Source organism: Quercus suber, unplaced genomic scaffold (assembly GCF_002906115.3).
Source record: "Quercus suber isolate HL8 unplaced genomic scaffold, Cork oak 2.0 scaffold_418, whole genome shotgun sequence".
Classification (NCBI taxonomy): domain Eukaryota; kingdom Viridiplantae; phylum Streptophyta; class Magnoliopsida; order Fagales; family Fagaceae; genus Quercus; species Quercus suber.
This window is the reverse complement of record NW_027069869.1, coordinates 554,006-566,391: the sequence shown is the minus strand read 5'-3', so window position 1 is coordinate 566,391 and position 12,386 is coordinate 554,006. Positions and strand designations below refer to the sequence as shown.

General features: G+C 32.4%; 1 protein-coding gene across 1 annotated transcript; it reads left to right on the top strand.

The window, feature by feature from the left end:
* Positions 1-7,594: 7,594 nt before the first annotated feature.
* Positions 7,595-11,755, top strand: LOC112030816 (cyclin-D1-1). The gene is made up of 6 exons (XM_024063480.2): positions 7,595-8,122; positions 8,947-9,033; positions 9,746-9,844; positions 9,924-10,125; positions 10,284-10,414; positions 10,516-11,755. Exons 1-6 carry the CDS (start codon positions 7,862-7,864, stop codon positions 10,732-10,734), a joined length of 999 nt encoding a protein of 332 aa, XP_023919248.2. The 5' UTR covers positions 7,595-7,861; the 3' UTR covers positions 10,735-11,755.
* Positions 11,756-12,386: the final 631 nt, after the last annotated feature.

The following is a 12,386-nucleotide window of genomic DNA, read 5'->3' as shown; positions in this document are numbered from 1 at the left end:
ATGTGAATGATATAAAAGATTTTTCCGAATTTATAAAAGGGATTTCTTTATCTCGAACATGGACAAAAGCATGCCATAGAGTGTATATTTCGAAGGTGGTTAATACTTAATAGCTCATATTCAAGTGACGTAGAAGGGGAAGTAATGGTCGACCACTAATTAGACATTACATAATAAATTTATTGTTTATTTTTACAATATTTATAAAAATGATCCAATATATTTATGTGGCATTAAATTGGATTGCTAGTTGCATGTAACAATGAAAGGAGAAACTATAATAGATTGTGCCTCATCAAGCATTGATGGGGTCATGCCAATTTTTTATTTATTATATACATAATGGTGATTTTTATTTTTTGCAATTTAGATAATTTATTATATTAAGCATATGAGAGATAATTGAGTACTGAATATTATAAATTGAAAGCTAACATGTATAAGAACTTTTTTTTAATATGCAAATGCTATCTACTCAAGGTAAGATGCAAATAATAAAAATATAAATCACTTCAATAATTCTTTGCCTACACAAAAAATTAATTGGTATCCTGATCTGATAATAAAAAGTTATCATTATGAGTGGATGCCATTGGTTGAAACTCTTTCTTTAAAAAAAAAAAAAATCACTTCATTAATTCAAGAAAATTTTAAAATTGGTCTACCTTCACACTTCTATAAATATTTGTAAATTAGTAGATTTAAAAAAAAATATATATATATATATAAAAAAAAAATCACTTCATTAATTCAAGAAAATTTTAAAATTGGTCTACCTTCACACTTCTATAAATATTTGTAAATTAGTAGATTTAAAAAAAATATATATATATATATATATATTATTTTTAATTTTTTATACAGAATAAAGGATCTAACCCCATCAGCTTTGATAAGGGCCACCTAATCTTACTTTCTCTCAAAAATTACAATCCTTAATTAGCTCTTACTATTAATCAGGGAGTTAAGTACATGACAATGATGAGATTCATTTTTGTGATCAGTTGTGACTTGTGAGGGTTACAATATTCAGTTGCCAGCTGGACCGTAAAACGTGGATTTTTTTTTTTTTGGGACCAGCACCTTGTGCACTGATAATGGAACATGAATAGTGCAATTAGGCTAATGAACAATAAATTCATTAATGAACAATAACCAAAATATAATTTTTTTTTATTGTTTTCAGTTTTCATCAAAATATGCGGTATTCAAATGCATACTTAGTCATCTAATTAATGTTAAAATTATTGATTAAAGCACTAAACTTATCCACCTCCCATGTTAGTGAAATTATAAGGCCTTCATGGTGGATAAGTGATGTGGTTTAACATTCTACTAAAAGACTCTCACCTGTTTAAAATTGCTGAGTCATAATTTTTTTTTAAATAGAAATTTATTACTGACTCAGCAATTTTAAACAAGTGAGAGTCTTTTAGTAGAGTGGTAGATAAGTGACGTGGTTCATCATGAAGACTGTATAATTTCTCTGTTGTTAGGAAGCTAGTTTGGTTTAAAGTAGTAGTTTTAAACTTTTAAACTCATGATCAACGTGATAATTTAACCTCCAATTGGTTTTTATACAGAACCCGGAGCCTTTATTTTTCATTTCGCATAAACTACAAGCAACTTTTAGGAGTACAAACTTCAAAATGTTGAATAATAGCCATGAGAGAGAGAGAGAGAGAGGAGAATGAGATTGATAACTTTTGTTCATCATTTCATTAACTATGCACATCTTTGATGGGGTTCATTATTCAAATTATTCAATATGTTAAAGCAAGTCCAGGCTCCACCAAAAGTTAGGAAGTTTATAAGGGAGGGTACTTTCATCAATTCACAAAATATAAATGACTTTACAATCGAAACCAAACTTTTGCTCTTTATGTCACGAGTTTTTACCATTATCTCTATTGCGTACTCTTTGAAAAAACGATTGGCATTTACCTTAAATCATGTGGCAATTGATGTGACCCATTCTTCTCTTAAATTCAACCCCATTATCATTAATGCACTGGTTTAAAATTTAAATTTGCAAAGGGTTTAGTACAAATCAACTTGATGACCATCCTCTTTTTTATCATAATTTACTGAATGTACAAACATTTGTTGACCGGCCATGGCCCATAGGGTAGGACCAAGCTTTAAGCCCAAAGGGAAAAATTCAAACTAACTGAAATTAGTCATTTAATTTGTAGAAGAAACAATGAAATTTAGTATCTAGGGTATGTGATTAATGTATATGCAGTAGGGACTTGCATGCCATGAATACCAACTATATTTTGCTCCATGGGTGGACGACAAGGTGGCCAAATCTCAAGGTGATTAGAGAGCTAATATTGAGAGAAATATTATTATAAGTACAGCTAAAGAAGATTGGTTAAGCCCCATTGAATGCGTGCAACTATTTAATTTGAGTGATACTATAGATATTACTAAAATATGTTATTATATAAATTGATGTATCGACTTTAAACACACAACGTAAATATTAGATTAATGCTATGATATTATGATTTTATTACATAATTCTTACAATGTATCACTAATCATAAAATAATTTGTTAGGTTCTAAAAGTTTAGAATAATTGGCAAATTATGAACACAAACTTGTTTAAATATAGATCTTTGAGTCTATAGGGTATATTAGACAATGTTTAAGGTATTAAAAGTTAGAACACAAGAAAAAGGAAGTTGCAGGTTCAGAAATTAGAAACATGCCAAGTTTGATCGATTGAGATGCAGTTCTGCATAATTTTAAGTTTGGCCCACTAGCCCAAACTTGTCCATTTAAAGCCTAAATCGTGATATGCTTGTTGCAATATTTAAATGACATTATAAGCTAACTCCAAGTGTAGTTTTTAGAATGAGAAGAGTGCTTCTTGTGCCTTCTACTGTAAATATAAGGTTTTTGTATCCAAAATTTTCTAAAATCTTTTATCGGCAATATTCTTTGAAGAAATTCAAGATCTACTCAAATTACAGTATTGTAGAAGTTGCTACCATCACTAGTCATCATAGTTGATGATCTAAACTGTTGAGTAGAGTTCTCAGAGTTACAAACTGGAGTGTTTGTGTGCAACAAATTCATAATAGAAGAGTTTGTGGATTCATAGTTGCGTGTAGTTACATGAGTAAGTACCACAAGAGGGAGTAGTAGATTTATGGTTAAATCTATTGTAAAAACTTCATTCTATTAGTGAATTATTACCTTGTGAATTGTTTAGATTAAATTTTCTCCAGGTTTTTTACCTTGAAAATGGACGGTTTCATTGGTTTTTTAAGTTATCATATTGTTGTGTTTTTTAATTTTCCGCTTTGTATGATATGATTTATTATTGTTTAACCTAATTCTGCTTAATTGACCTAAGTAACAACTTGAATATTAAATTTGGTTAAACAAATTGTATTTTCTAGGGGTCTAAATTAAACATAATTAATTAAAAAATTTATTATGCTATTAGAGGGATATCAATCACATTTTATTATCAAAATTCTAAACATATTGATAATAATTTTAAAGCTTTTGGAAATGTAATTCTAAAATTTATCTATTATTGTTGTTGATCGGTAAGAATCACATTTTATCATCCCATCAGTTTATGAATTTTTTTAATAAAATTGATAGAAATTTTAATTTTTTTTTCCTTATAATTTGCGGGTTTATTAGATTAGGAATATAGTTGCCGACATTATTACCTGGCATTGAAAATTCAACAAATCAGGCACATGAACCTAGAAGGATTTTGACAAATTTGTTCTGTCAATAAGGAAAATACTTCACCAATCTTGTTGGTACGGTTTAGCAAAATGCATGGTTTTCTGTTTGCTTCGTCTATATATTCTCGAACAATGCCTGCCTGCCTGTAGCAACAATTGGTGTCAATTTCAAATAGAAATCTGAGATTGTGATGGAGTCTAGCTAATTTCTTTAATAGCCGGCAAGTTCCATCACACATAAATACGAAAAAAAACATTTACAACAAAAATTTTAAAAACCAAACAAAGACCAAAACTTTAAGAGTCAATAATGAATTTATGATTGTAATATTGTGGATGGGGGAGTGAATGATTCTAATTAACACTCCCATATTCTGTTCATCTCCCATATCAAATGTCTTTTGGTAAATCACTTAAAAAAAAAAATGTCTTTTGGTAAATAAATTAATCTCCCTCCAGATTTACTATTTGTTACCAAAATGTCAACAACAAAAACAGCTAATGATTAGCATGTTCCCACTTAGAAAGGAAAACATCTCATGAAATTTAAAATGGGTTATGTGTCACATTCCACACCACACATGCATTAGATTATAATTGGGAGAGAATTTGAGCATTTAATTGGAGGAAATTCTTTCCCTTTATTTTTCATTCTAAATAAAAATTTCAATGAAAATTCAAAAAAAAAAAATGTAACGGACAAAGTTTTATAGAGTTTGAGATGTGTGCCCATTTAAAAATTTCTTATTTACATAGTTATGTTTATCAAAAGATATATTTTTTGGTAACATTTATATTTAATGTGTTACAGAAAGCTAAAATCTAGTGTTTTTTTTTTTTTTTTAAATTAAAATAAAAAAACTAAAAACTAGATTATTTGTTAAAAAGCTGAGACAACAAATATTTTTTAAACAATTCCTAAACATACACACTAAAATAAATTTTATTTTTTTCTTTCTAAAAAGTGCACTCACTTGAGCAGCACATTACACAATACAAGCCAGGGGGGATCCAAATCAAATTATGAGAGAGGCCTACAAGACAACAGGTTGAGTGAATCTCTATGAATTGGGCAGCATTATCCACAGCCCTTTGGACAATCTAATCAATAAAATAGTTATACTATTGCAACCCTAATTGTTATTCAACCGAAACCAACTATAAATAATGTTACAAAAAAATCTCATGCCCGAATTCCTGTAGAAAGTCAATCATACTATGATGAACACCCGTGAAGTTATAATGTGAACAGGACTTCTTCTCTACGCTGCCTTTATTACTGGGCATACCCGCAACACGTGAGTGTCCTCTTTGTCTAACCATGGGTACGAAGAAAATTCAACGTGAATGGTAGATATTGGTAGCAATATTTTTGTTGCAGAGCTCCAGCTGTTTCTTTGATGCCTTGTCAATTCCATTACTGTTTTTTTTTTTTTTTTTTTAATGGTTCCTTTCCTATTTTTCCTTTTGGGTCTTGAAAGAAATGAATTCAAAGTTTGACGATTTTCATCTAGCATCTCAATTATTTATCAATTATCAACGTGCTAGGAGCCTAGGTAGAGTCATTTTGCCCAAACCAAAACCACTATACATGGTGTACCACATCGTTGGAGGTTTCATAAGTGAAATGTCGACTTTTAATAATTATTCTTTATCATCAGATCAAAACATTGATTAATTTTTGATGTATGTGGTGATCGAATTCCTAAATTTCTTATTCGACTACAAAAGACTTTATCAGTTAAGTTAATTGAAACTCACTACCTCTTATCTAAGTTGGTGCACATTTCATGATTCTATTTTGTTAATGTCGCTAAATAACCTTTCATTAAATTGAGAAAATAATGATGCCAAACAAAAGATTTTTAACATCATTATTGTAAGTGTCCTCTTGATGGGGATGGATTATTATTGTTTTTTAACATACCCAAAAGAGATGCCATCATTCGCAAGCTATCAACTGGTTCATGATTTTCAATTTGTAATAGTGGATGGGGCTAGTTCCAAGGCGAAGGAGGTGCCCTACCAACATGACATTTGAGATTCATCCATATACACGTGTACGGCTTAATACTCAAGGCTTAAATAATCTTAATATAAACACACTGTAAATCCAGCCCGAATAACTTTCGGCTTTTGCTAAGCAGTAAGGTCCTTAAGAAAAAGACAGATGGCATATATATATATATAGAGAGCTATCAAAAGCATATAAAGACCACCAAATTTAGCGGGAAAGAGACGGCCTCCTAGTGTACTTTCCTTTTCCCAATAGAAAGAAAAATGGCAATAAGTATGACAAGTTGGAAGATAACTATTTTTTTTTTTTTGAGAAGTTGGAAGATAACTAGATAAGCCTGATTCAAACAATTAACCATGTGACATTATACTTTTCTTGCAATTGTCACCATAATGAGAATTCCAAGAAAGTTGCACCTAATTATCTAGAATGTGTGTAAGATAGTGTGTATTTTTCATACAAATACTTTGATTTATATTTATAAATACTAACACTGTGTTTGGTTGTAAATGGAGGAAGAGAAAAGAAAAGAAATGATTAGGGGGAAAAGAAATGATAAAGAAAATGTTTCCTTTGTATATGTTTGAAAGTAGGGAGGGGAAGGGAAAAGAAGATATTTATATATTTTTTTATTTGTTTGGTTTGCAAAAGAAGAAAAATGTATTTTTTACCTTTATACCCTCATTAAGTGGAAAAGTGAGTAAAAGGCTAATAGGCAAAATTGTAATTTCCAAAACCTTTCTCTTCATTTCTGTCCAGTTTTGGTGGATTGAAAATGATGGTCCAGTGGATTTAATTTCTTTTCCCTTCCCTCCATTTTTTCCAACCAAACTGCAGAGAAATAATCCCTTCCCTCCTCTTCCATCCATTCTAAACACAGTGTAAATGTTTCACCTAGTTTTTACTCGACCCATATTTTTTTTAATTTTTGCCTCACAAAGGGAATGAGATATGGATGAGATTTGCTTGTTTTATCTTACCAAAGGTAAATTATTATAATTTAATCTTTTATATACACGTACTATTAGCATCGCTTAAAAGTTAAAATACCCCCCCCCCCTTGAGTTGTTTTTGTCCTTTCTCTGTCGACCTCTCTCTCATTAACGTTGAAACTACTTCATTAGGAATGACAACTGGTCTTCACTCGTCCTACCTCGACTTACATACTCTTGTCTTCAGCAAATTTAATTTCCTAGCCCCTCAAAGGGGTGGCGGGATGAATAGTGAAAACCCCATCATAAGATTCTAATTTGTAATTGATAAATGATATTCACTTTATAATAATTGCTCTTTATTATAAGTTTCTCAACTTTCGTATAAATTTATATATTTCCCCGTTATATAATAAATGGGACTAAGGTCTCGTACGAAGTTGCAAAGTATTGATGTGTTGGCCACCCGAGCAACCAACAACCGATATGCCATCATCCTTTTTCCACGTGGCATTACATGATTGGGCTAGTAAATTATATCCAAGACTCTCTAAGCTCATGAAAAACCTTGACAGCCACTGCCCACTAGCCTCAGATTAATACATCTAACTGTAACGTAAGACTTTTCTCAAAAAAAAAAAAAAAAAAAAAATGTAACGTAAGACCAAACAGCAATCTTCCAAAGCTAAAAGGTGTTTAGCATTAGCAAGTAACCAAAAAAACATATTATTATTATTATTATTATTACAACATTTTTCCCCGACACAATACAGAAAATCTACTATAACCTGTAATAAAAATAATTAAAAAAAATCAAAATCCCCACACGCACTTCGTCCTTTCCTTTTCCTTGGTCACTGTTTATATAAAACTTTAGCAAATAAAAAAAGAAAAAAAAGAAAAAGAAAAACAACTACAAATACCTCACATTTATATATCCAACGAAACAGATAGTCCTTTCAAGTTTCAACACAAACCCCAATCCCAACGCCAAAACTAAAACCACTCTCTCTCTCTCTCTCTCTCTCTCAGAGAGACACACAGACAGAGACACACACACTCACAGAGAGGGGAGACAAGACAAGCTTGGGTGAGTTGTCTTGGGGGTAGCTAAACATGGGAAGCAGCAGAGAATGAGAGTGAGTTGTAGTAGTAGCAGACTAGCTAGCAGTAATAACAATTATTGGCAGCAATCATGTCGATACTATCGTGCTCCTCCGAGTGTTTATCCGATGACCTGCTTTGCGGCGAGCAAGGGTCCGAAATCTTGTCCGGTGAGTCGTCTCCGGCGGAGTACTCGTCGGACTTGGACTCCTCGGCTTGCAGCGAAGAGTCAATAGCTGAGTTCATTGAGGATGAGCGTAACTTCGTTCCTGGGTTCGATTACCTCGCTAGGTTTCGCTCTCAGTCCCTCGATGCTTCAGCTAGAGAACAATCGGTTTCATGGATTCTCAAGGTCTGGTTTTTGCTTCTTCTTCATCTTTATCTTCATCTTCGTTTTTTTATTAAATGATCGGACTTCGAGTTCTGAGTTTTTTACTGTAATGCCACCCGACCGTTTTATGTAGTTTTTACGTAGAGATCTGATTCGACCACCTCGGACTTCGGAGCCGCCACCCGATGTTGGCGCATTTTAGCATCGTCTCCGGTCTTGCTAACATGCGCCGGGGTTTGCTAACTAATATTATTATAAAATAATTTTTAAAAAAAAAAAAAAAAAACCTCCGATCTTTTTGTTTTTGCTTTTGATTTGTTTTGATTTTTTTAATTATTTGGTCGGAGAAATTAAATGGTCAATATATCACTATTTATGACGATGAGACCGTTGAAATCAATGGATTCCTTTATTCTTATTGTTAAATTAATTAAGATGTTTTTTTCAACAGGTTATTCAAAATGCTATATATAATAATTATTGGAGTGCAGTTAATGTAGGGCACACATTATTGAGTTACGAAACTTTTTACATTTACCTCTTTATTTTTACTGTCACATTCAATCACTATTTATTATCAGAATGGTATGTTTTATACATTTTTAATTAGGCATTTGAATCTAGACGTTTTTCTAGAAACATAAATGCTTATTCTCCTAAAAGTCATTGGCATTAATTATATCATTGTTGAAAGATAAGGCTTTTGAATTAAATTATTCCTATCCTTTATGAGAGTTGTGGACAATATGGACAATATTATTATCCGAATTTATATATATTTAAAAATCAGCAGAAATTATGTTACATGAAAATAACAAATGAATATCTGTATTGCGTTTTTGCAGGTTCAAGCATATTACGGATTCCAGCCATTAACGGCTTACCTCGCCGTCAACTACTTGGATCGGTATCTTTATTCTCGCCGTTTGCCGGTAAACTTCAATCAATAGAAATTAATATTATTTTACAACCTATTTCAATAAAATTAATATTTATCGCCGCGAGTTTCTAGTACCATAGTATGACTATTCTTTAATGACTTTTCAAAGGTACAAAGTAATTATTTTTGACTTTTTCAAACATGACAAGGACCTAAGTAGTGTGAGTAACGTTTTTAGACTTTATGGTATCCAATATCCACTTGTCCAATTATATATGTTTAGTGGTTTTTGTACAGTATAGATGTACGTACTCTTTTTCAGTCTTCTAGGTTAAGCTTATGATTACTTACCCAAAAAAAACAAAGGGTTTAAGATTTTGATCCAAAAACCCATCCCAAAAGAGAAAAGAGATTACTATTTAAGTGTTTGGTTAAACTTTAAAGTCCGACAAATTACTTATTCCTTATCATTTGTTACGCTTGACTTTGCAATAACTACAGTATAAAGTACGGATTGCTACTTATGAAGCCTTTTATATGAACTTTGCTTGTGTTCTTTGTTGTTGTCCCGCACAATTCAGCGCACGTGGGAACATTGGCATTTGTGCCACTATGTATATAAAAATGGAGTATCGAACAGTTCGATTCCACAATGCACAGGAATCTTTAATAAACCCCCCATTAATTATAACTGTTACTTATACTATTGAATAAGCTATGCTATTCTTCTTTTTTGATTGCTAATAGTGTTGTTACTGTTTCAGCAAACAAATGGGTGGCCAATGCAACTGTTATCTGTAGCTTGCTTATCTTTAGCGGCTAAAATGGAGGAACCTCTGGTTCCTTCTCTATTGGATCTTCAGGTACATATATATATTAGCGTCTATAGCTATTATTTTGTTCAATTATGTGAGCTTAGTACTAATGTAAAATGCATTATAGGTGGAAGTTGCTAAACACATTTTTGAACCTAGAACGATTCAAAGGATGGAGCTTCTTGTGCTTAGTGTTTTGGATTGGAGACTACGATCCATAACACCCTTCAGCTTCATTGCTTACTTTGCATGCAAGCTTGATTCGGCTGGAACTTATGCTGGGTTTTTAGTTTCAAGGGCGACTGAAATCATTTTATCTAATATTCAAGGTAATATATACTGGTACTATTAGGTACGTACATGCATGCACACATGTACGCATATGGAAATAAAGAATAATAACGTATTGGAATTTGGGGACAAAAAGGGTCATTCTTTTACAATAAAATTGAAAGAATACTTTTTCTTTTTTGCGATGTGTCCACAGAGGCTAGCCTTCTTGAGTATTGGCCATCATGCATTGCTGCCGCAGCCATACTTTGTGCAGCTAGTGAAATTCCAAATTTGTCTCTTGTTAATCCTGAACATGCTGAATCATGGTGTGATGGATTACACAAAGTAAGCATGTAACAATGTTTATGGTTTATGATTATTATAGATAAAACAATCTAGCTGTTATATGTTAATTAATCTATTATTTTTGGCTTTTGTTTTTTTAGGATAAAATCAATGGTTGCTACCAGTTAATGCAAGAATTTGTTCTTGACAATAACACCAGGAGGAAGCCCTCAAAAGTGTTGCCACAGCTTCGAGTTACAATTTGTACTAGAATGAGGTCTAGTGATTCATCGTCATCTTCGTCGTCATCATCACCAAATAAAAGGAGAAAATTAAACAGCTACTTATGGGTAGATGATGACAAAGGAAACTCGGAGTAATGAAATTAAATAAAAAAAAAAAAAAAAAGTGGGAAAAAAAGAAAATAAATAAAAAAGCAAAGAAACCTCAATAGTTTTTGGAGGGTCTTTTTTTTTTGGAGATCAAAAATTGACTAGAGTGATGGGTGTAGATTATAGTATATATAATGTATGTATCAGAGTTTGGTGAGTTTGGAAAATTTTACTAATTTTTTGTTCTTAGTGGGGATGGCCATTCATTATTAATGGCTTTGCAGATTCCCAAGGCAGAAGGAAGGGAATCGATTGTCAGATAAATAAGTATTTTGGTGAATGGGAAAGTGAGGAAAGTTGGAGAAACAATGTTGTTTTTAATAGTGGAGTCATGGAGTGGGAAAGAAGTGGGTGATTGAATTCAAAGGCAGCATTGATTATTGAATGAAAGGAAGGGTTTGGTGGGGGCCAAATTTTTATAGGGTTTGGGATGATGAAAAAGATCATAGGGGGTTTGGCAAAGATGAGAGATTCCAAGTTTGAAAGTTTGAGGTGTGTTTAAGGGGTTTATAAGTCAAGCTTCTCATCTATCTACCATCATTGCTTCAACTTCTGCGTCTTTTCATGATAAGGAGGAGATGAAAATGAATGAATGAATAAGATATCAATCGGCTCCATTTTGTAGACTTTTTTTTTTTCTTTTCTTTTGGAGTGGTATGTGTGCACACGCTTTAGTTGTGTAGCACACACGTGTGTATGTGTGCTTTTTTGGCGGGAAATATCCCTTTTTTTTTTCTTTTTTTCTTTTTTGGCCTTGAGCTTTTGGGCTAACCTTACTGAATGAGGGGTGTTCATACGTGTATGTTGGTTACACGTGTGTATACTTTTTTTTTTTGGGTGAAATTTTTTATTTGTTTTTCTTTGGAGAGGAGAAAATAAACCTCTTTCTTCATGGCCTAAATTAATTAAGTTTGGCCTAACAAAATATATATACAAAAGGTCTTTGGGGCCTTTCATGCGTGTTGTATTTGATTCATCATCAATATAATAATTTGTAGATTTCTCTCTCTCTCTCTCTCTCTCTCTTTCGCTGTCTAACTGTGCATGGCACGTGATTGATAATGGAAACTTTTGTAGTTTTGCCATTTGTTTTTATTACTGTATCAAATCACTTTTCATGAACCAATCTGGAATTTTGTGGGGCATGGCTCAGTGAAGTTGAAGACTTGAAGTGACTCGATGACCCTACTACCAATAAAGACGGCTCATTCGGTGATTATGACTCCTTAGTCGGTAATCTCTCTCGTGAACTATTCATTGCTCTTTGTGTTCTTATTATTCCCCATTCAGATGTCAGAATAAAATTCTGCCTCACACCCTCAAATATCTCAACAGTGTCAAAGGGTTTTTTTCTTTTTCTTTCTTGATGATCACACAAGAAGTATCGGCCAGTTGCGCCACACGGTTTTTGGCCACTCTCTATGGTGTCAAAGAATATGTTTCTTTTTCTTTTTTGATGATTGTACTGAGAAATTTCAATCAGTTGAGCTATACGGCTTTTTTTGGTCACCAGGTAGATAAATAAAAGAGAAGCATTAGAAAAACAATACTTTATATCATATCGAAGCCAGGTAATCTTATGGTGAATGTATGTATATATGGCGATAATTAAGCGCTTAAAGTGGGTGCAGTAGTGATGT